General features: G+C 49.8%; 2 protein-coding genes across 2 annotated transcripts; both read left to right on the top strand.

Moving 5' to 3' along the window:
- Nucleotides 1-100: 100 nt before the first annotated feature.
- On the top strand, nt 101-10,758 carry PHF5A (PHD finger protein 5A). The gene is made up of 5 exons (XM_032105285.1): nt 101-244; nt 1,463-1,486; nt 2,921-3,087; nt 6,095-9,863; nt 10,221-10,758. The coding sequence occupies exons 1-4, from the start codon at nt 193-195 to the stop codon at nt 6,182-6,184; spliced, it is 333 nt and encodes a 110-aa protein (XP_031961176.1). The 5' UTR covers nt 101-192; the 3' UTR covers nt 6,185-9,863; nt 10,221-10,758.
- Nucleotides 10,759-11,892: 1,134 nt separating this feature from the next.
- TOB2 (transducer of ERBB2, 2) lies at nt 11,893-20,702 on the top strand. Its single transcript, XM_032106229.1, has 2 exons — nt 11,893-12,151; nt 16,230-20,702. The coding sequence occupies exon 2, from the start codon at nt 16,316-16,318 to the stop codon at nt 17,336-17,338; it is 1,023 nt and encodes a 340-aa protein (XP_031962120.1). The 5' UTR covers nt 11,893-12,151; nt 16,230-16,315; the 3' UTR covers nt 17,339-20,702.
- The last annotated feature ends 2,991 nt before the right edge of the window (nt 20,703-23,693 follow it).

Below are 23,693 nucleotides of genomic sequence, written 5' to 3'. Positions count from 1 at the left end.
AGAAAGGTTAGAGATAGAGTGGCTTTAGGGCGAAGGTTTATCTCGGCATCCCCCGGCGTTTTTCCGCTCGGGGGAAGCGCTCTGGCAGGCGCTGCCCTCACCCCGGCCAGGACCCGGGGGCGGGGCGGTGCGGTGCGGTGGTGAGGGCTCCGCGGGGCCGCAGTAGCAGCGCCAGGCGGGTATCGCCTCGCTATGGCCAAGCACCACCCGGACCTTATCTTCTGCCGCAAGCAGGCGGGCGTGGGTGAGTCCCGGGGGATGGGGGGATAGGGGGATGAGGATGGAGGAGTCCCCTGGCCCCATTTCCCGCCGCGGGGCGAGCGGGAGGCGCGCGCGCGCGCGTGTGTGGGCCCGTTACCGGCCGTTGGGCGCGCGCGCGGCCGTTAGGCCCGACGGAGGCGGGGAGGAGGAGCGGCGCGCGCCGCCCGCTTCTGTCCCCCTCCCTCTCTCTATTCCTCCCTCCCTCTCTCTCGCCCTCTTTTGCTTTCCTTTTATTTTCGTGTTGTTTTGCTGCCCCGCCGTGCGTTACGGATCCAGCAGCATTTGGGAACATCTTTTTGGCTGTGAGATGAAAGTTATCTTCCGGCTTATCCCTGTAATACAGATAACGGGATTTATCCTTGTCGCATCTGGGTCAGTATTTGGGTCAAGTTTTAAAGAACTCTTGTACAAGATTAGAAGTTGAGGTACCCCTTCCAGGTTTTTGTCACTCCTTGTAAAAGCAAATTTAACAAATAACTTTCTGCAAAATCCATAAACACAAAACATTTAGCTGCACTGTCCATAGGAAATATCTTTTTAGAATAGTCAGTGCTTCTAACCATCTGTCTATGTTGAAAAGTCATGTCCTGACAAACCCCTTGTCTCTTCAGCCAAATCACTATTTAGTCTTTGTGAATGTGGACATCTAGTCTTTGAAACTCGATATTTACGGCATTTATCCAAATTCCTAAAATCATTGCTGTGAGTGTCCTAGACAAGTGACAAGACTTCTAAGATACATTTAACTACCCTCATGTTCTAAAGCAAAGAAGGTGTTTGGGCTGCTTTAAACAAACACTTGATTTTATTTCCACACACCCCCCCCCCCCCTTAAACCAGTCTAAAACTGTGCCAAGACTCATGTACAGCATTTCCTTCAGTCAGACACACTGGCTGTGTTTGAAGTGGAATAATGAATGTGTGTTTTCTTACTGCAGAGGGGTGTCATTGTGCATTCACAGTGCATCTTTGGTCTTGGTAAATATCTCCAGGAGGATATATATTGTTTATCATGAGTGTTTGTGTTTATGCTCAAACTGTTTCTGTGGTTTAACCTTCAGGTTTTTTTAAGGACTGCTCATTACAGAAGATAATTATTCGACATTCAAGCTTGTAGTTACTTAGATTTTTCTCCTGCCTCAAATAATTTTTTTCTTTATTCTGCCTCAAATAATTTTTTTCTTTATTTTTTTTCTTTCAGCAATTGGAAGACTCTGTGAAAAATGTAAGTATAGTGTCCACATTTAGTTGCTTGATAACATGGTGGTGTGGTTAGGGCATGCAGTTTAGATTTGAAGGTTGAAATCTGTTTTTGCTTTAACCACAAACTTGATGTCACTCTGAGACCGGAACAGTTACCTTAATGTTGCAAGTGTAACTCAAGGAATACTTAAAAAGTTGCAAGCTCAAACAGACTCTCACAGGAACGCAGTTCTAGAGTGAGTAGCTGCTGCCAGCATTTCCTGTGGCTGAGGCTACAGTAAGTACTTCATTAGATACTTGTAATGTGTAATGCCAAAATCTCATCCTGATTATTTCAAAGCAGGGGGAAAAAAAAATTTTTTGGATTCTGGCTTCATCATATTGTGGGAAAGTATGATTCAGCATCTAGGAGAAGAAATGGAGGGCAAATGTCTAGAGTTAGAACAGGAAAAAAACCCCATGGAATCGAATGCTTAGCCGTGAAAGGGAAGAAAGAGTATGATCTGTTGTTAGATCCTTGTGATCTGTTGTTTGCTCTTGTAAGGGAACAGGACAAATGAAGTGAGTAGTTTGTGATTCAAAAATAGTGTGAAAATAAGTAAGGTGGGAGAAGGACAGTCTGAAGCAAGACAATCGTTTTCAAGAGCACCTGACAAGTGAAACAAATTCCCATTGGTAGTAGCTGAGGGCTATCACACCAGAGATTTAAGAGCAGGTTAGGCAAGCTGTCTGTGGGAGTCAGGATTAGATACCTTGGGAACTGGTAATGGGATATGAAGCCTTTCATCTGTAGGTCAGTGTTTTGGTTAAGGTCCAGCGCAGCAGAAACTGTTCCTGGCATCTGATGGCTCCTTGCCTGTATGGTATGACTACTTGAATTTCACTCAGTTCCTTGTGAGAGAGCAAGAGCAACTTTTGTGAAATGGCCATTCATGGCAGTTTGCCCTTTCTTTGGCCTTCTCACAGATGAAGGATTAAAGGGACCACGAGTACAGTCTCTTATCTCTTTGAGGATAGTAACTCCAGACTTTTGTTGATGTGGCACTGTGGGAGAAGCTTACACTGCTGCTTCTGTGTAGGTAAGGACACTAGTCCTGTCAGTGTGGCTTTTTCTTTTTTAAGTGAAAAAGTCAGGAAAAGTTGTAGCATAAAAGTAGTGGTACAGTCTAAGCAAGTCTTGGCTAATCACAAAGAAGTAACTTTGGGTTTCTTCCCTGACTGTGAATGTATGACTAAATTAAAAAAAAACCCTCGAATATTGCAGGCCACGGCCCTTGTTCCTCTCAAGTCTGTGTGCAGTACAAAGTTATGCCCTGTGCCTGCAAGGCACATTTCTGCAGTTCAGCTGTATTGTCTTTGAGTCTACAGGCAAGTTCTTTGACTAGGAAGCTTTTCCTCTGACGTGGGGGGTGGCAAAAAGGACATTCTGTAACCAAAGGCTCTGCTGTGCTCGCAGGTGACGGCAAGTGCGTGATCTGCGACTCGTACGTGCGGCCCTGCACCCTGGTGCGCATCTGTGACGAGTGTAACTACGGCTCCTACCAGGGCCGCTGCGTCATCTGCGGGGGGCCCGGAGTGTCCGACGCCTACTACTGCAAGGAGTGCACCATCCAGGAAAAAGATGTATGTTGCCATCCCAGCTACATGGTAGCCGTGCTTACCTTTAAGGGCTTGGAGCTGCTGAAATTAGTGCTGGGACATGGGATGCTTGGCACTCGTTTGCAGTACCTCAAACCTTTCTTCCCGTTCTGATAGTTCCCTGTGTTTGCAAAGCATTTTGAGGAATTGTAACTCTCTTCCTTTTAAGGATCTGACTGTTTCACATGCTCACAGTTCATTTCCTTCACGCACTGCTTGTTACCACTTCAGGTTGTTATCTTACTACCTTTCCAGCCTAGGTTTCACCAGGGTCAGAAACATTGCAGACACTGTAAGGCAGGGGCAGGAGCAGCTCCTCACTAGAAGTCCATTATGAGCCACTGATTAAGAGCACATATGGTACTGTAAGGCCTGTGGAATCAAAACCTTTGTTCTCCTTTGAATAACAACATAAAGTTGGTCCTTAGTGTCCAGTGGCTCCACTGGTAATTGTGTTTCACAAGTTTGATGCTTGTATCATTTCAATGGGATACAATTTATATTTTCTTATTCTTTTCTGGAATGGTGTATATTGTAGATAACTCTTTCTGCTAATGTTTTTTGGTGTAATGGTCCCTTTTGTCTACAGTCAGAGCTATAATCTTTTTATAATGTTGTACTGAAAGATAGCCACTGCACATGTGAAATAAGGCAGCTGTTCACTCCTTGTAAGGCTTTTGTTAATAATCCAACACAACGAGTGCAGGAGATGAACAACTGCAACAAAGCATTAGAAAGACCTTACAGAAGAACAAGAACATGATGCTTACAGTTCTGCTATCCCAGAATATAGGTCTGGTAGCTATGAGAGTGTCTGTTAAAGGTTGCCCTGTGTTTTGCAAATATCATTTCCTGTGCACCCTAATGACTGTGAAGAACATGCTGAGAGAGTGGTTCAGAGCAATTTACAGGAGTGTCCTCAGCTGAGTGAGTTGCTGGTTTAATTCTCTCCAGTGCCTGTTTTCTCTAGAGGACTGCAGCCAAATCCAGGACGGGAGCAGGTCTTCATTTGAATTAAGTCATTACATCTAACAGGACCATAGTATTTCTCTGTTTCTAGATATGGATATAAGTGCTGTGATGGTGATGCTGCCTCCTACTTTAAAAATGCTTTGAGAAATAGTAGTTTTGTTCACATGCCTTTGGAATGAAGACACGTGGCTTTATAAGTCATGAGTAAAACAGGCTTGGTTTTATTTTTATCAATTCATATGGATTCCCAACAGGTGTTTATCATAACCTAAGATCACCTGTATCTTATCATGTCTGGTTCAGGTGTGAAATAGCCAGCTGCTCTGTCAGGGAGGACTGTAGAAAACATAGAGCTAGAGGAGAATAACAGGTCCAGAGTATTTTAACACCTGAGTGAAGGCTGCCATGAGTGAAGAAAGTTGCTCCATAGCAGAAAACTCAAATGTTACATATTCATGCAGATGTGAATTTGCAGATCTGAAACAGCAGATTTGACATGATTTGTTTCAGGATTGAAAAGTGCTGGCACAAGCGTAGGGAGCTCAGAAGGAGGAAAATTAAGTGTGCTGCTGCCTGTCACAATTATGGTGTCTGGTGCTGGTGTGAACAAAAAAAAGAGATGGACAGAGCTCTGTACCTGAAGCTTTAACAGTCCAAGGTTTCAGCCACAGCACTTCCATCATCCTCAGAGAAAGACTGGAAAAGAAAGTGAAGCAAGAAAGCAAATGAAATGGAGGGCAGAGGTGGAATGCTATTGGGCACAAGGCAAAGGACCTGGTTACTCTTGGTTCATTTATTCTGGTGGAGGAAGGAATGAAGTATTGTTTCAGCCCACTTTGATCTGTGGGTGAGGGCCAGAATCCCACCTTTTCACCCAGGATGTGAGTTGCAAACAGTAATCTTTTCCTGAAGAAAGGAGCATGCTCATGAGCTGTGTCCTTAGGAGGAGGTGGAAGAATGAACAGAGCCCTGCAATAAGGCTGTCAGGATCTGAACAGACTCTATGGATCGTGGGAGGCAAGGCTTGAAAGAGTCCTACTATTGAGGTTCAAAATGAAATAAGGAGACAATAGCTAGAAATGGGTTGTGGCAGGTGTATGGGGGAGGGATGATTTCTGTTCCCCACCACTCCTGTTATTCCTATCATGCAGATCCTCCCCACCAGATTCCATCTCTGGCACAGGAGCCAGGCAGCTTGGGTGCAGATTCTACAGCATCTGACATCTGCCCAGGGGCTTTCTAAATGTAATGCACTCAGGCTTGCACATCAGCCAAGGACACGTGTTCCTCTGCCTTCTGGGCCCCTCACAGCTGCTGTGGCCAGCCATAATGTTTTGCCCTAAAGAATTATGCAGATGCTGGGCTCAGGTGGCCCACGGGCAAATGTTCCCAGGTATACCAAGAGGTGCATTTCTGATTTGGTTTTGCAACCACACCTCTCAGGAGGGTCTCCCCTACTCCCCTTGCTTTTCTTGTGGTTTTTTCCTCACCATCTACTGGAATTCAGGTACAAGAACTTACCTGCGTAGCTGCTGTGAGTAGCTGACTGTACAGCCTCTGCAGTAATTGATCCAGGATGCAAGAAATCTGAGATTCAGTTCTGCTGTCACAGCTGAGAGGGGTTCCTAAACACAAGAATGGGTTTGGTGGCATCTAGAGCAGCAAGATTCTTCTTGGCTAAAGAGGGGAAGGGTTATTCTTCTGGGCTCTATAAGTCCTGCATATCCTAATTTAGAAAGAATTCAGTCTTGAGGCACTGAGCATCCTTTTCATTAAATGGCTGATGTTATATGAGCTGTTTTCCATTTTGGCCCTGAGGGAGACCATGTCCTACAGTAATGCTGAAAAGATATCCATCCTCTTCTCTGTTCCAGTTCTCTTACTGGAGAGTAATTTGTCTGTACAGGTGTTTGAAATGTGTTGAGAATGGGATGAAGAGTGTGGGAACTGAGAACCTACTGAAACTATGATGTTGTTCTGTGTTTGCCCATTTTCTAACTTACATTTTCTCTTCTTACAGAGGGATGGTTGCCCTAAGATTGTCAACCTGGGCAGTTCCAAGACAGATCTTTTCTATGAAAGGAAAAAGTATGGCTTCAAGAAGAGGTGATCCTATTCGTATGTGGCTACCTCCTGTTGGGTTGGCAAGAGGGTCTTGGAACATCTCTGGACTTTACTCTTATTGAAAACTGGTTGATTATTTTTTTCTAAAGCAGTACAAATTCAGTAATATACTTGGGGTTGGAGAAATAACAGACTGAGTGGAGACTGAAACCTGATCAGAACCAATGATGAGAGAGGGCAAATGAAGATTACTGTCTCTTGCCTTTGCAGAAGCTCTGCTAGCAGTTGCCCCATCTCTCTAGGCAAAGCAGAGTGGGCAAGCACTTCCATGTAGAGAAGACCAGCTCAGTAAAAATGGCAAGTGTGTTTCTAGTGTGGAGAAACGCACCAGAGGTGTTACAGCTTGAGGTTTTTCTTACTGGGCCTCCTCTCAATTGTTTGAAATTGCCCCATCCATTAGTGTTGAAGAACAGAGCATCAATCTGCTCCCCTCCTCCCTTCCTCCAGTATATTTCCATGCTGCCCTGTTTTGTAAGGAACCTGCTCATGGCTGGTGCCTTCCTAGGGAGAGCACAGCTGTTCCATGTTTTCTTTGACAGATTAATCCAAGGCCATTTCTTGTAACCATTCCTGTAGGATGCATACCAATAAAACTTTTTCTTTTGGGTTTTTATTTTTTGTAAAACAAGAATTTCTCTTTGGTTCATTCTGTGCCTAGCCTCTCTGGAGCTTTCTGGGGACACGAAGGATTAGCCCAGCTAGCACTTCACAATGGGTTATCTGGTTTCTGACAGTGTCTGCTTATGGCCACGTGACCTTGCTGCAAGGAGCTTCAGGGAACGGCTATTGCTTTTGTCTGCCTGTGATCCCAGCCACTGATCATTTTGTCCCGTAGCATGAGGATCGCTGAGCTTGTAACCCTTACCCTGGCTAATACGGCTGTGGATGTTGTTTCACCGTGCAAACATCCAATCCCTTTCTAAAACCTACTAAGCTATTTGACTTGCTATCCTGTTCTTGTGAATAAGTTAAAGCCTTCCCTGCTGTAATGGGAAACCAACTATTGTGTTCTAGGCTATTGGCCGTGTGCGTGCTGGAAACCAGAGGCTGCTTGTTTGTCAAATACCAGTACAGGCTAAAAGCAGTCTGTTGGCTCAGCAAAGATCTGGGAACAGGCGCCTTTGTGCAGAGGCGGAACTGAGTTCCCCACGGGTGTGTACACTCCTCAGATGGTTAAATCAGGGTCCTGGCTCAGTGTGTGTGCTCTGTAGTCCTCCAAGCGCTTGTAGTCTGAGCAGAGCGTGTGCTACACTAACATGGTTGTCTTTGTGCAGTCTTGGGGTGCAGAGCCCCAAGACCTTTTTTTGTTTTGTGCCCCTTCCAGGATTTCAGCTATTTCTTTGAGCCTAGTACCAATTCCTCTAACTACTCTTTGGCTTAAATGCCTCTTCTACCTGCTGCAACCATTTGGATAAAAGTGAAAAGCACACAAGTTGTGATTATCCTCCCCTCAAAAGTAATTTTTCCCCTGCTGCAGCTGGCTTTATCTATCACTGGCCCTACAGCTATCTCAGCTGCTCCTCCCTCTCCTGCCCCCAGCTATTAATTCTGTCAGGTTTCTTTTCCAGGCTTTTTGCAGTATCTGAGAGTATGTTTTCTTCCCTGCACCATGGTTCCCTTACACAGCTTCTGGTGGATGCCATTTGCCAAGGTGTTCAGAGCAATCTAGCTCATTGGTTACAGCAAACCTATTCTCCCAAAGCAGTTCAATGGGAATAAGCAACTGCCTCTGTAGACCCAGAAGCCCATGTCAGACCTGTTATCAGCCATTTTAAATGCTGTATTTCTTGAAAAGCAGGCCATGACATGCAGATTTTTTGTACCTGGAACTTTATCACTTCAACCAGAATTTATCACTTACCCTCAGTCAGGCTGCCCAAATTATCAAACTAGGAATGCAGAAAGTTTGTACGTATTTTTTTTCTTTCCTGGAAATTTGGAAGATGACAAAAGTTTTTCAGTGAAGGTAGAGGGAAATAAAGTAAGGAATTATTTTTTACCTCAGAACCAATACCCCCTGGTGAGCTAATTTTAGAGCACCCCTTGTTCCTAATCATTTAGCAGGATCAGCCAGGCAGGGCTTGCTGTGAGGTATGAGTGTCCCCATCCCTTCCCCCATCCCCAAAAATGGCTGAGCATACTCACTTTCTTGGCACTCTTGATGCCCTCACGCTGACTGCTGGACATATCAGTCTGGATTCTGAGAGTTAAGCTGCCATTTCTAGTTGTTCTGAGTCACTGGGCAGGTGGAGAGAGGGAGGGACAGGCTTTTTCCCCTTTGCCTTGTTTGCTCAGACAGCTCCAGGGAGCATGCCAAATGCTGCTGGTGCTCAGATCAGTTCAGTGCCACTGCCTTTCTAGTACTTTCAGAGCATGGACAGAACGTTGCCCTGAAGCTGCTAATTCAGACAAGGGTAATGGACACATTTTTGTAGCCCAGAAAAATAACTCTTTGCTTGCCTGGCAATGATTTCTATGTACCAGTAGATGATACCTAGGCAGGGCCTTTAGAAAACTGCAGTATTTTTCACCTAAATGGATTTTGAAGTACTTGTCCAGGAGAAGGAGATTGCCTTGCAGTACTGGAGACCAGAGCATGTGCTAAAAGGGCAAGTTTCCCCACAGGGGGGGAATGAGACAAGACACGTCCTGCTGCTGTGTGCAGGCCAAGCTTTGGAAGGACTTCATCAGTCTGTGGAGTCCTGTGCAGCCAGATTCAGGGGCGCCCTGGCTGCCAGCTGCAAAGTACTTGTGTGGCAACAGCAGGGAAGGGTGGGAGAGACAGGGACAGCTTTGTCAACGTGGCAGCTGAACCCCCATGGTGCTGTCTTCAAATCCTAATGCACGGAGCTAAATGTGTCTTCCTGCCATTACTTTCCTAGGTAGTGGGGGTTTTTTTATTAAAGTGTTGCATAACAAATTTTTAAAAAACCCTTTAATTTCAAATATTTACATCGAAGGAGAGAACATGGGACCTTTTGGCCTATTAAGAAATTGGCCTCTGTTGCCAGTACTAACAAGGCATTGCTGTGTTCTGAAATGTAGGTGTTCCCTGTTACACACCCCTTCAGACCAACTGCCAGCCACAGCTGAGCTCAGCAAATAGCTTTGTAACATACCTCCAGTCCCTTGAACCACCTAGACCTTGTCTTGACAAAGCCCTTGAGCCCCAAGCATTACTTTTCTTTAAAAAAAGACAAAACAAAAAGGTAGATGAAGGCCTGGAATCTGCCTGTGAGCTTTTCCCGTGGGAGCTGCACGGACAAAATCTCGCTTCTGAAACCTTATCTGCACAGGAGCTGTTATTTTCTCATTACAGACATCAGCTGGAGATGTTTGCCTTTTTCAATAGCAGGAAAGAATTTTTCATTTCCTTGGGGTTGTCATGTGAATTGAATGTACAGAGGATTCAGGGTATGGCGATATTAATTATGCCCAATTATAACCTGACTCCCCTTCCTTGGCATTAAATAACCCGACCAAACGAGCTCTGTCCCAGTGGCTTGGCAATTGCTCCCGTCCCCATGCACATGTGACACGGTAGCTCTGCTTTGACGTAAGAGCCAAATGGCTGAGAATGCAGGAGCAGATACTGTGACAGAATTCCTCTGCCTGCGTGTGTACAAGGGCAACGCCATAATTAAAGGAGCACAATCAAGGCACAGGTATTTTAAAGAGCCCTAATATGTGACATCCTCTTAGTAACACCTTATTAAAACAATAATAGAATTTTAGAAATGTAATTGCCTTTTTTTGCTTAATGATGCTAAAAATAGCTCAGTCGTTTTAACTTCCTGATCTCTGGCTGACAGCATGGTTTTTTTTCCAGCAAAGCAAGGGAATAATTGAAAAAAAAAAAAAAAAAAAAAGCTGTTCATTTGTAACTAAATTCCTTTTAAAATAGGAGTGACGAAAATAAGGCTGCTCATAATAGCTCTCATAAATCTTCCACTTCTCTTTCCCCTTCCCCTGCAGGAAAAAAAAACAACTTCAAAAGTTGTTGTTTTTTTTTCTTTAATCAGTGGGAAAATGAGCAAAGGTGGCTGCTGTGTCTGGGAAGGAACATTAATAGATTTCTTAACACATGGTGTTGGCTGGCCTCAAAGAAATGCTCTTCCGTGGCAAAGGCAGTATCTGAGCTGAAGTGTTCCTGAATGAGGGAGGACAAACCAAACCCAGAAGGAGGTTGAGGACTGTTGTGGAAATGGAGCAAGAGATAAACTTTGTATCTTTGCACTTGGGAGATGGTTACCAGGCCAGCTACCCCTGCTGCAACAGAGACTGTGGTAATGTTTGTGTCAGCACTGAGGAAGATGTAGGACATGTGGCTGGGAGAGCCTGGAAACACCATTCTTGGTGTCCCTTCCACTAGTTTGGACTGTCACTTGGGTCAAAAGCTGCTTTATGTGTGGACAGCAAGCAGCCTTTGCAAGTGGTGTGTGTGCAAGATGGTGTGACCTTGGACTGTAAAATACACGGCCTGGGGATGCCTGTCGGCATTTTCTTCATTTTCCTGGAACTAGTAATGGGTATGCTTTGAAATAAAGGGTGTGGATCTGTATGTGCGCTGGGTGAGAGTGCCTTCAGCTTGCCAGTGGGCGGTGCAGCTCAGCCTTTGGCAATGGAGGTGCCGCCATCGGCCCCTGGCCCCAGGGATGGCCGTCACCACGGTTGTCCTTCCCCAGGGCAGCCTGTAACCCCGAACCGTGCCCGAACCCGCGAAGGTTCCGCGGTGCGGGAGCACCCGGGACGGAGTAGGCCGCGGCCGCCCCGGTGCCTACATCTCCCGGCAGTCCCCGGGCCGCGCTCGGCACCGCCCGCCGCGCACACCCCCTTCGGCTCACTGGCTGAGGCAGCGCTCCAATCCGAAGGCGCCGCCGGGCCCGGCCAGCCAATGGGAAGGCTGTTGCTAACACGCCGCAGTTATTTTTAGCACGGGCGGCCCTCGCGCACCTTGCGGGTTTCTCGTCTCCGCCGCGGCGGGGCCCGGCCCAGCTCTGTTAAAGGCGGAGGCACACAGGCGTGCTGAGACGAAATAGTCCGGGGGGCGGGGAGCTCGTGCCGGGGGCGGGGTGTCCGTCCCCGTCGCGGGGATGGCCGTGCCCTCCCCGCAGTGACACCAGCGCGCCCGGTTTGGCCTTGCCCCGTTGTTTCCCGGGGAGATACGCTCGTAGCCCCCCGGGCTCCCCACCCTCATCGGGGACCCGGGGTCCCGAGGCGTTTGCAACGATGGAGGGAGCCGGGATTTCTCGTGGGCACGTCGCCCCGAGCTGCTCCGCTCTAGCAGGGCGGGGGGCTCCACCACGGGGGTTTTTCCAGACGTGACTGGGGCATGCAGGGAATTGACCCTGCGGGAGTCCCGGGGCCGGCCTTGCCACCGAGCTGGGGCTTGACAGTACTCGTGGTGCGCGGGGGCGGGGACCACGCCGGCCGGTCTCGGCCCTGCCCGCTCCGTTCGATTCCCCCCCACCTCCCGTCGCCTCAGGCTACGCCGCTTGGGGAAATCCTCAGGTCAATCCCCTCTAAGGCCGCGGCCCCCTCCTTTCCCTTGCGCTCGGATGCGGGATACTCCCGGTGCCGGGGGGGCAGCAGAGAGGGCTCCGCCGGCCCGACCCCCCCGCCCCATCCCGGGGCGCTGCGGACGGCGACGGGAGGGGGAAGTAGTCCCGGCCCGCCCCCCGCGGCCGCATCACGCGGGGCGGGAGCGGATCCGTGCGCCGAGAGGTTGCTAAGGGTGAAAGTTTGCCGTGAGTTGGCTCACTCGGGGCCAGGGCGCGGGCGGCTCTGGGGACACGGCAGCGGCATCCACACCACAGCACCAGGCCCGCCCCGCGCCGCCGGGGACAAGGGAGGGAGGGGACGGACGAGACGGGGCAGAGCAGAGACCCGCCGGCAGCGCCCACGGCCCCCGCGACAGCCGCCAGCAGCCGCCGGCCCTGGAGCCGAGGACGAAGTAAGTGGGGCTGGGGGTGCTTCCCTCCCCCACACCCCTTCTCGGGCTCGGGCCCCCCCAGCGCGCGTCCTCTCTGTGCGCTCGGTCTGAGGGGGCTCATCGTTCCCCTCCCCGCCAGGAGCAGCGATTTGCCCGTCCGTGGAGCCACTGTGCGGCTGTGGCCTCGGGGGGGGATTAATGGGGCTTCAGGGGAGAAGAATGGGGGTGAAAGTCATTGGATCGGGGACGCTTTGCAGTGCCCCAGTTCACCATTTCATTCCCTTCAGCCCAGTTTGAGGGGCGGGGGGGACTGGAGCGGGATGCGGCTCAGCCCCAGCCCTAGCAGCCCCAAAAAAGGCAGGCTGGGTCCGAGGGCGGCGGCGGGCACCCTGGGCTCCCGGGGAAGGGGGATGTCGCCAGGGTGTTCCCCTTCGTGCACGATGAGCTCCGTGGGGGAGAAGCCCGGCGACAACAAAGGCGCTGTCGGGGCTGGGCTGGGCTGCCCCCCTCCCCCGGACACCCCGATCTGCGGTGCCCCGCTGGGCGTGCGGGGCCAGGAGCTCGCCCTTGTTGACATGTCCGCATCCATCCGACCGCTCTGTTGGGAACCTTGTTTGCGACCTCGCGTGCCCCACTGGGGCGAAGGGGACAAGCAGCGAGGAGCGGGGGAGACAGACAGAAGGATACTGGACTTGCGGCCTCCCGGGCTCCGACCCGCAGCCGTGGCGGGGCAGCAGCTGCGGGGTGGGACGCGCCCGCCCATCCCTGCCGAGACGGAGGGAGGAGAAGGGTAGAAGGGGGCGGCTGCCCGGCGGTCCCGGGCCGCGGGGCGTGTTCCCGGCCGTGGGCAGCGCCGGGAAGGGCGGGCGGGCCCTAGCGCGCATGTGCCGTGGAAAATTTTGTGCCCTGCCCCGCTGGGGGACGCGCCGGGCCGGGCGCGGGGCGCGCCGGGAGCTGCAGTCCGGGGAGAAGTAGGTCGCGGGGCAGGGAGGGGGGGTGAGGACTACAGCTCCCGGCGTGCCGGGGCTGGCCGGGCACCGGGGATGGCCGCACTACCGGGGATGGAGGGGGTGACAGGGTTCGTCCCCGCGGGGCCGTTCGTCTGGCGGGGGGAAGCCTCTCCGCCGGCGTTTAGGGGAGTGCTGGGAAGGGCGCTCTCGTTCCAGACGGGTGTGTCCGGCTGTGGGACCGCGGGCTGTCTGTTCAAGTCCCGAGGCGGTGGCCAGCCCGTTCCGGGGGCCAGGCCTCCTTCGGGATCTCAAAGGGGGATACCGGCAAGGTCACCCACCGTGTTGGTGTAGCCAGGAGGAGAGGGAATCGTTCCTGTATTGCTTCTTCTCTGTTGCAAGTGATGGTCTGGCCTCTCCCCTTCAGCATACCGATAAACGGGGAATCTGAGGGGGCTCCTTTGTTCCCTGCCAGCACCTCGAGGCTGTACAGTAAGCCTTTACTTTGAAAATGCTGGTCTTTATGGAAGCCTGCTCAGAATACCTCTTACAATTGATATTCGGTAGTTTCTTCTCTCAGAGCCATGCTGCTTCAGCTGGTTTTTGGTGGGGTTTGGGTTTTAAAATTTTTTTTTAAATTACTTTATCACTTTCTAGTGCAGTAGAAAGAAATTGAGAGGCGCCTACTGGAGCATATCTTGCCATATCAACAACCTGAGGAGCCAGTGACTTTATTTTGTGCCTCCTGCAGGTATCAGTTGTATGCCACTACCTTGGCAGCTTTGGTGTTATTAGGCTAATTAACTTACCTTTTTCATAAACAAGGTACAGAATATTCTCTTTTTAGGAAAACAAGAGAAAAGAATAAAGGAGACGATGATGTATAATTGTACATTCTCATTGATTTCTGCAAAAAGTTGATGAGGATCTGGACTCCTCAATGTATATTGAGACATTTGTGTTGCAGATAGGGTGTTAACAAATTTTGGCCACTCTTTCTTTCCCAGTCTTTTATATCTGATTTCTTACTAGATTTTTGATCTGGATTAGAATTTATCACAAGATTAAAAGACTTACAAACTGTCTGTTCTCTTCGTGCTTAACTTGCTGGGATCCCAAGGTGTCCTCTTTTCGAATGTCTCAAAGCCAAAGTAGTTAGAGAGCTCCGTGTAATCCTCCCTTGAGGTAGTATAGTCCATACAAACTCTTGTTAGGGTTTAGGTATGCTCTTTAGGGATTTGCTTCATACTTCATTTCTGTGGAAAAGGCTCTGTCTCTGCGCCAAGACTTTTGCTTTCTGAAAATGGCTTCTCCTTACTGTTCGTAGAAAAAACTGTGGTTCCTTATTTCTTTGGTGTTCATCTGTTCTTACTTGGACTTGGTCAGGTTGCAGTGACCTACCAAAGTTTGTTACGTTACAGTAATTCCTTGAAGTAGGTTTTTAAGGCAAGACTTCTTTTTCATTCCCTTGTTCCTGCGTGGTTTTATGTTGCTGAATCAAACCCAAAGGGGGTTCCTTTTAGAACTGGCCTCCCTGTTGGCAGATTTGGGATGTGGGATCTGTTTCTTGTTACCATCCTCCTAAAGCTAAGCCTCTGTGAACTTGGAGTAGTACAGAAAAAGCATAGAATCTGCATCCCTTTTTTGTAGTAAAGCTTCAAAATACTTGAGGGCTTCTTTAAAAATTATTCAGTCCTTCCTGTCCACTAAACTAGACCAAGCAAACAAGTCTGGTCAGTTTTTTAATTCCTCCTGGCTTAGGCCAGCATGGATACCTGGTTGTGCTGCTGGGATTTTTCAGGAGAATGCTGACAGTGTATGTTTGTACTCCATCCCCACCCCCAAATAATTGTCACACATCATAAACATTGGCTTAAGTGCTGTGCAAGAACATCCCTAAAGCCCATTTTAGGAAGACGGTTGAACACAGTGTATCTCTTTGAGCAAGGTGAGAGCAGCTGAAGACACAGCGGCCTCTGACTAAGCTGCCAATTAAAAACTGGATATTCTTCTTTCCTCTGGAGAGGCGTGGAGGCTACTGGAAGTGTGCTTCCTCTTAAAATATCTGTGGGATTCATCTTCTTTGGATGAGTGACAGAGTGTAGTGCTGACATACCTGGTTTGGTTTGGGTTTTTTTTGTACCCAGACAAACATTGTTTGCAAATCTGTGTGTAATGGAAGAGTTGAGTGTTGTGGTTTTGCATTGTGCTTTTGTGGGTTCTCTCCATTTTGGAGACTTCCTTACAAGGCAGAGAGAGAGGAGGGGAGGATTACTTCAATCTTTGGCAAGCAGTTTCAGTTTTTATTAAGTAGGTACCTGATCCTGGCAGAGCTCATCTTCCCTCTGTGCAGGGATAAGCGATGTGAACTGTATTGGACAGGTTGTTGGCACGTGCGTATTTTGTGATCCTATGCGTGTTTCCTGTCCCATTCTTCCCCCCCCCCCCCGAATTAAACTGAGATTTTATGCTTGTAGCTAGGCAGAGTCTCAATTGCGTACACTTAATAAGATATGTGCCTGCCAGTCAAGGGGATAGTAAACATGGGCTGGCAGCTGGTGCCTCGGCCCCCTCCCTCGCTCCTTCTCGTCCCTTCTGCGCTTGTTCCAGCAGGACGTGGCACCCGGCACAACCACCCAGCCTCCCAGAGGAGAGGCTGGCCCTGCCGTCCTGAGCACGAGCAGATCTCTCCGCACAAAGCTGCTGAGCGAGTCACGAGGTTGTTCAGGTGCTGCACTTGTGCTCTGGAGAGGCTGGTGCAGGTGAGGCGTGCTGGAAGCAGCTGGGTGCCAGGGCAGGAGAGTCGTGTTAGATGTGCTGACAGAGCTCTGCCAGAGCAGACGGTGGCCTGCCTGGTTACAGCAGCAGTGCTTGGCAGCGAGGTGAGTGTGATGTACGTACTTGTGTGCAGGTAGTGGCTACACCCTTATTTCTTCTGAAAGAGGAGCAGGGAGACTCCTCCCTACTGGCATCCCTCTGTTTTGAAGACCAGTAGATTTGTGGTGACTCTCCTAGAGAGCATTACTTCTTGTTAGTATTTGTGCAAACTGCTCATTCTGCTTTGTTCATGAAAAGGCACAGTTGTTTATCTCAACAGGTGGAGAGCTGTTGTCTTCTCTAGTCTTCATCCATCCTTTTCTCTCTTTCCCTAGGTCTCTTTGGAGTCAAAACTTGTCTATGTTTCTGTCATTTTGTTACTTTTAATACACTGCCCTGACTTGCTTGCTGCGAAGAGAGTATGCATCTGGAGATCAAAGTTGCTCTTAACTTCATCATCTCATACCTGTACAACAAGCTTCCTCGGAGGCGGGCAGACCTGTTTGGTGAGGAGCTAGAGCGCCTGCTGAAGAAGAAATATGAGGGTCACTGGTACCCAGAGAAACCTCTGAAGGGATCTGGCTATCGCTGTGTTCATATAGGGGAGACGGTGGATCCGGTGGTGGAGCTGGCGGCCAAGCGGAGCGGGCTGGCTGTGGAGGATGTACGTGCCAATGTGCCAGAAGAGCTGAGTGTCTGGATTGATCCTTTTGAGGTTTCCTACCAGATCGGTGAGAAGGGCTCTGTTAAGGTTCTCTACCTAGATGACAGTGAGGGCTGCAGTGCCACAGAGCTGGACAAAGAAATCAAGAGCAGCTTCAACCCTGATGCCCAGGTATTTGTCCCTATCGGCAGCCGTGACAACTCGCTGTCCAACTCTCCGTCCCCCTCCTTTGGCCAGTCACCCAGCCCCACCTTCATCCCTCGCTCTGCACAGCCCATCACTTTCACCACTGCCACCTTTGCTGCCACCAAGTTCGGCTCAACCAAGATGAAGAAGGGTGGAGGAGCTGGAGGAGGGGGCAGTGGAGCAGGGGCTGTGCAGCAGCCGAGAATGGTCAGGTCTCCCACCACCAACCTGCTGAAGCACAAGGGCCTCTCCCTGTCTATGCACTCTCTGAACTTCGTCGGGAGCGCTGGGAGCCAAGCCCCGCAGTCACAGCTCTCCCCCAATGCCAAGGAGTTCGTTTACAGTGGCGGCTCACCGGGAGCCAGCAGTCTCTTCTTCGATGGTGTTGCCAGTGAGAGCCAGGCCAGCAGCATCCCGCCAGCATCGCAGTTCAACGCCAGCACAGGTGGTACCTTTGATATGGCTCAGGTCTTCAGTGGCAGCACCAATAGCCTCTTCCTGGAGAAGTCTCCCTTCGTGGAAGGACTCAGCTACAACCTGAATGCCATGCAGTATCCTAGCCAGTCGTTCCAGCCCGTCGTCCTGGCCAACTGAAAACAAAGGAAGGAGAGTATTTTGGGGCAGGGAGGGAGGGGGGGAAACAAGAACAAAACAAACAAACAAGAGGGAGAGAAAAGAAAAATAGAAATATACAGAAAATATTAAAACCTTACAAATATAGGTTCTTGGGAAAAGAGAGAGCTCAGTGTTGTTGCGCTGTGCTGGTAACGCTCCTGAAGCACTGAATTGTTTTTTAACTCAGTACCTGTGCTTTTTTCCTACTCACTTTTTTACTCCTTAAAATGAGTCTTGGGCTTTTTTTTGGTTTGTGTTCCCATTTCTCCCACCCCAGCCCAAGACTGGTGCAACTGTAGGTCACAATGCTCCTGATTCCCTGCACCACCCCCTGCCCCACGCTGGACACAGGGCCCTTCCACCTGGGGGTAGGGATGTCATCTTCATACCACTGTGCTGGAGGAGGGGCTAGAAGAGGATGAGTCAGTGTTGGTGGAGACAAACACACTCTTGTTGCGTGCTAGCCAGAATGGGTGGGTGAGCCTGCTTTTTCTGTTACAGCTCTGCACGTAGACAAAGAGCATCTCCTGTGCCCATGGGTGCAGACCATTGTGCTGTTGTGGCTCCAGCCCAAGCTGGCATCAGCTGTTCTGTCTGTGTACTGAAAAGCACTAACTCTTCTCCTTGACCATCTTCCAGCACGTCACAGGGCAGAGTATTACTGTGAAATGGCTTCTTCCCGCTCCCTTCCTCATCTGCACTTCCAGCTCTGGCTACAGGGGGACAGTGCTTTGAGCTTAGTGGCTCTGGTTATTGGACCTTTCTGTACCTGAGCGAGAGGGCCTTTTTGTGCTCTCTCAGGGCTACCCAGTCAGTCTGGGTGACAGCCCCTGTGGTGTAGAAACACCACCTGCCTGTCCCTGTGGCTTGGGGGAGGTGGCACTGAACCAGCTGGACTCGGCTTGGATCCTGCCCCCACTCCCCAGATGTTCTCCCCAGCAGCAGGGGCCAGCATCCACTTGAGGTGGCCCCTGAGGTCAGAGTTCTCATTATGTGCTGTGAATTCATCTTCTTGTCTCAGAGAAGAAATTCCTTCCTTTTTAGTTAGTGAGGCAGCACAACTTTTCAGGAAGATAGGGTGATGTTGTTGAAGCTGCTGTCTTGAGTGGTAGCATAAGGGTTTGTGCTTTCAGCTGGGTATGCACCTGACTAAATCCCTTGCTTTGCCTTTCTGGAGAAGCTTGAGGAGGGGGCTGATCCAGTGCGAAAAGGAAGCACCTGTCATAAATTCCTCATTCCATCCAGATCACATCAGCATGGACAGTGGCAAGCTTAGGGCAGAGTAGAGCTGGGTGCTCCAAAGGCAAGTGGTCATCTCAGCCTGTGAATGTATGGTGCCCCTTCACAGCAGGGCTGGGATCTGGGACTCCTCAGCTTTCCCCAGGATGATGTGCTGCAGTCAGGCAGTAGTGGCTTTTCAGCTTGATTGCTTCTGTGTTGAGGACTCCAGAACCCACCTTCCAAGAAAGCCAAAGGAGGGCAGTTTCATGCCCAGGAAGGGTGGAGGCTTTTTAGGTGGAAAGGGAGGTCTCCTTGGAGGCTGCTATGTGAGCATGAAAGTGTGCAAAGGGGAGAGACATGGAGATGATGAAACTCCAGTCTTTGAAGTTCTCAGTTTAAATGAAAAATAAGCTTTTTTGCTGCTTCCTGAACTTGAGGTTTGGTTTTCTTTTAATGTTGCTTCTTGGAGCACAGTCTGAAATCCGCTCCTCCTGTGCTCGTGGAACCAATGTGCTCTTTCAAGAAATCTCAGTTTCAGGTGAGATGAGCTTGACCATGTGCTTTTCCTGCTCCCTTCCCTGAGATGGAGGCACTCCAGCCCTTTTGTAGTTGTGTTGCCAGTGAGCATTTGCAGAAGGTAACGGGCTGTCGGAGGGAGACTGCCTCTGCCCAGAGCTCTCCAAGGAGTTTCCAGCGCACCCCTCCTCTCGATGGGTGATGGGGAACGCGGTCCTGACCTTGTGCCTAGCATGGGTTCCCAAGCAGGCTGCTTGCTATCGAGCTATGACCAACGCAGCAGGTGGGTGAGGAGACCAGAGCCCAGCCAGTTTCCCCAGAGCTGGTGCCCACAGCCTCAACCCTGCAGGTTTCCAGACTAGGACAACTTGATGAGGAATGGCCCAGCTGTTGTGTTTCCCTTTTTTCTTTCCTTTGAACCTGCCGCTTAACGGATGCTACCACTGCCATGGAGTCCTTCTCCCCAGCAGGGTGCTGCTGGGTGCTACCCCACATGCTACACTGGACTCTGAGGGCTGCTCAGCCCCTGATAGCAGGACCTGGTCCAGTTGCCCCCCCACTGTCCCCACATCTGACAAAGCCACCTGTGAGCTGCTGCCATGAGACAGCATGCTCTCCTCCAGCACAGGGAGGGAGGGAGGGAAGAAGTGGGGATGTTCCCCGTCCACCTGCTTAAGTGTGTGAAGCTTTGATGCTGCTTTGCCCTGCCACACGTATTCTACCTGCTTTAAAAATAGTGGTGTGAGTGGAAGGAGGAAAAGAAGAGGGACCAACCTCTTTGCATCTTAAAAGGAAAAAAGTGTGCTTCAGAAATGTTCCTCCAGCATCAGGCAGCAATGGAAACTAATGGCCTTTTCAGGTCTTTTCTAGTCTTGGATGTAGGCGTTCAGCTTCAATTTTATTTTTTAAAAACCTGCACTAATTTACCTGGTTTCTTAGGAAGAGAAGAGAGAAGATTTTTTTTTTTAACTTTTATTTTTTATGGGTTTATGTTCTTTTTGTTGATGTCCGTTTGTATTGAATAATTTGCTACATTTGTAAAATGTAAGAGGTATATATAATATATGTGTATTTCTAACGTAAAAAAATGTAATTTTTTTCTTTTCAAGATTTTTTCTTAAAAAGAGGAGAGAAAAAAATATTTTTTCAGGAAAAAACTTTAAAAAAAAAAAGAAGTGGTGAAGATTCCTTTCTCCCCACTCAGCCTCCCTTTCCTCCCACCCCTCTCCAAGGAGTGAATCTACAGTTGCCTTGTGGGAGAGGAGTGAAAGAGGACAGAAGTCTGTATGTCTCCGAGTGGAGGGTTTCTGTGTGTGCTCTGCTTGGGGTTTTTTTTGGAGAAGGGGACTACTGAAAGGGGGGAACCAGGGGGTTGCTGTCTTTTTCTTTTTTTTTCCTTCTTTTTTTTTTTTCTTTAGCGAAGGAGGAATACAATCAGAGTTTTGTATTCAGAATGTTGTGCAATATTTTGGAACGGGATATTGGTGTGTCTAGAGATTTAGTTAAAAACAAACAAAAAACCCCACAAAAAGGTTGATCAAATCTGTACAGTTTCTATTGTTCCAGATTTTTTTAAGTTTGTATTAAAAGCATGATATAATAATCATTTGTTGTGTGGTGTGTGCCCAGTGCAGAGAGAACACCTCGGGTGTGCCTGGTTTTGGGTAAGGAGGGATGCAGCCACCTTCGGATGAACTGGTGCTCAGTGTCAGCCTTGCAGGCAGGGTCCTGGTTTCACAGCATTAGGAATAGCTCAGTGATGCCCAGGATTGTGCAACAGGGCCAGGACAGCTGTCTCAGTGACCTCTTCTGCTGCCAAGAATAGCAGTACATAGGAAAAATTGGCGATATGCCTGGCTATCCCTGGTCCTGCCATGATTCAGCTCCCTGGAGAGGGGGGAGAGCTGGCTCTCCTCCTTGGGGAAGAGGAGGGAGCGGGATGCCTTTGGTGCATGGTGCTTTGGGGGCCTTCAGTCAAGCAGCAGAGTTCCTAAAATACCCAAATTCTGTGGCAGCTTGCTAGGACCATCACCGATGAGGCCGGGTTAGAAGCCCTCTGGTGTCACTTCATGGGGTAGATGAAGCTCCCCTATGCAGTGCTTCCTGCAGAGGTGCTGGTTTTGGGTTGGTTTCTTTCTCCTCTGCACAAACCAGTTTGTGTTTATCCTGAGGTGGCTGGGGTGCTTGCTAAGCTAAGGGAGCATCGAGGTACATGTGCAGGCTCTGTCCTCCCTGCTGTGAATGTTCATCCAAGGTGACTTCCTATAATGGGGTGGGCTTGAGGCTGGATATGAGAACATGCAGCAATGATAGTGGTTTGATTTTGTTTTTCTTTCTAACCTCTCACTGCTCAATTGCAATCAGAATTTCTGTTTAAGAGAGCAGCTCCTTTTTAAGAAAAGGAGATAAGATGGCTGAGGAAGGTGCTGAAGTGCCTGTCATGCCCCACAGGTGCCGATGTCTGTGTGACCCAGATTCCCCAGCCTCACCACACTCCTCCTGCTCCAAAGGGTGCCTCACAAGTTCCCCATGCTGCTTCCTTAAAAAGTTGTTGAAGGGAGCTGCTCTGAATGTCCTTGAGGAAACCAAACAAGGAACTGGAGCTGACTCCCACTAGCATCCTTACCCATGCCCTCTCAGCCCCTCTAGCCTGAATTTCTTCCTGCAAGAGCTCGCATGCCCTTGGTTTTGTGAGCCCCAGGAGCTGGGCTGCTGCTCGTGCCTGCTGTGCGCCGCGTGACTGTCACACTCCACCAGGCAACAAAACTATTTTTTCCCCTTTGTGTCTCAAACCCCTTGTAATCATTTATCTAAAGCATGCACAAATGCTTGCCCTTAGACATGTTTTTGGAAATGGAAGATCGAGGGTGACTATATGCCTTCCTGATCCTTGCCCTGCATTTGCTTAGCTGTGACACAGGGAGGTATGGAGCCTTTCCCTTTTTGGGCACAGGTACGGCCTGGAGTTGGTTTACAGCTGATAGCTGCACAGCCTGGGCAGGGATTAGGGAAGAGGTTTAGTATAGCCTTGTTCCTCAAGGGATATTTGTCACTGTGCTGTCTCAGGGAGCAAGAAGAGTGTAGGGAGCTGAACCCCACATAGTGCAGTGCGCAGGGAGAGGCTCTGCCTTCCATCAGCCTTCAGAGGGGAGCTGCAGGAGCCCTGTATTGGGCCACTGTGGGGTAGTGCCTGGGTGTGGGAGCATTTGCCAGATGTTTGGACAGTGACCGAGTCGGCCCCGGAGTAGTGTGCTCCAGCAAGGCATGGCAACAAGATGGGACTTGTCTCCTGAAACCTCCAAAGCTATGGGCGTGGGGGTGTTGTTTAGACACTCGTCATAGGGGACTCCGTTATTAAGAAGGAAACTTGCAACTTGAGTTATGGAGAAGGCGGGCTCCTGCCTGAAAGAAGACAGCTCGGGTAGAAAATGCCACACTTCAGCCTTGGGCTTTTCAGTCTGTGACAGCAGCAGCAGTTTCTGACTCGAATCGGGCTGTTTGGGGAGTAGGAAGGGGCTTGTGCCCAGAGGAAAGCCTTATGCAAGCATGAAAAGGTCCAGCGAAATAGCCTGAGTTTAGCTCAGCAGGAGAGGATCTCCTGCTACCCTAGAGCCTCCTGGAGATTTGGGATTACTGGGATTGAATAACACATGGCATGGGCGCTGCCAACAGCGGGTGCCTCCCCGTGTCCCAGCACTTGCTGACATGCCAGGACTGAGAGGTGGAAAAACACCACTAGTGGGGGGGGCCAGGACCCGCTGAGTCCTTGGCATCCATGAGGCGTTTTCCTGCCAGTGCCACCTGCTCCATGCTCACATGGCTGCAGCCACAGCACTGCCCATGGCCCCAGCGGGTGTGAGGGGCAAGGTTGATGCCACAGTTGCAAAGGGACAGACAGGTCTTTCCACTCCACGTGTCCTCCACTGGAGCACAGGCACCAGCTCAGTAGCAGGCTGTGGCCAAGGTTAGCCACCTCCAAAACCTTGTGCTTTTTCCTTTGGTTTCTGTGGCTGGGCTCCAATTCAAACACAGTCAGGAACATGTTCACCCCAGCCTTGCAGAGCTGTTCTTCCAGTGTCCCTCCACTGCTGCCTGTGTTGTCACCTCCAGAAACTTGGTCTTTTTATAAAGCTGCTGAAGAATGAACCTTTCACCCTACATCCCTAAGACACTCCAGTGAAGGGTAAGCCCCACCTGGCACACATGGTGCTTTTGAGTTGTACTGGTCAGTGAAGGGCACATTTTGTGTGTGGCCATTGCCAGTGGCAAAAGTGATTCCAGCATGGTACATGCGTGTGTCAGGAAGGAATGTGTTCTTTTTTCTTCCCTTAGAAGCCCCCAAAGGCACAGGAGTGAGGTAGGAAAAGAGGGTCAGGGTTAAATTTTACCTCTTTGCCTTGAGGAGGGACGGGAAATGGTACAGGTGAAACTGTGGAGGGAACTTGCTCCCTCTTCACCGAATGCTGAGAAGGCAAGAGTAGTCCCTATGTTATTCTGCAGTTGCTGAGACCTAGCTGGGGGAGGGGGGGGATTTGTGCTTATTTTTGTTGGCCTCGCACTGCTGGCACAGTTTGACTGCTGAAGGAAGCAGATCCTC

Source organism: Corvus moneduloides, chromosome 4 (assembly GCF_009650955.1).
Source record: "Corvus moneduloides isolate bCorMon1 chromosome 4, bCorMon1.pri, whole genome shotgun sequence".
Taxonomy (NCBI): domain Eukaryota; kingdom Metazoa; phylum Chordata; class Aves; order Passeriformes; family Corvidae; genus Corvus; species Corvus moneduloides.
Note: the sequence above shows the minus strand (reverse complement) of the source record. Positions and strands in the feature narration are given on the sequence as shown.

Coding starts and splice junctions, on each gene's coding strand:
- PHF5A (XM_032105285.1), top strand. CDS start 193: ATGGCCAAGCACCACCCGGACCTTATCTTCTGCCGCAAGCAGGCGGGC. Junction 245..1,462: donor CCGCAAGCAGGCGGGCGTGG/GTGAGTCCCGGG, acceptor TTTTTCTTTCAG/CAATTGGAAGACTCTGTGAA. Junction 3,088..6,094: donor GCACCATCCAGGAAAAAGAT/GTATGTTGCCAT, acceptor CTCTTCTTACAG/AGGGATGGTTGCCCTAAGAT.
- TOB2 (XM_032106229.1), top strand. CDS start 16,316: ATGCATCTGGAGATCAAAGTTGCTCTTAACTTCATCATCTCATACCTG.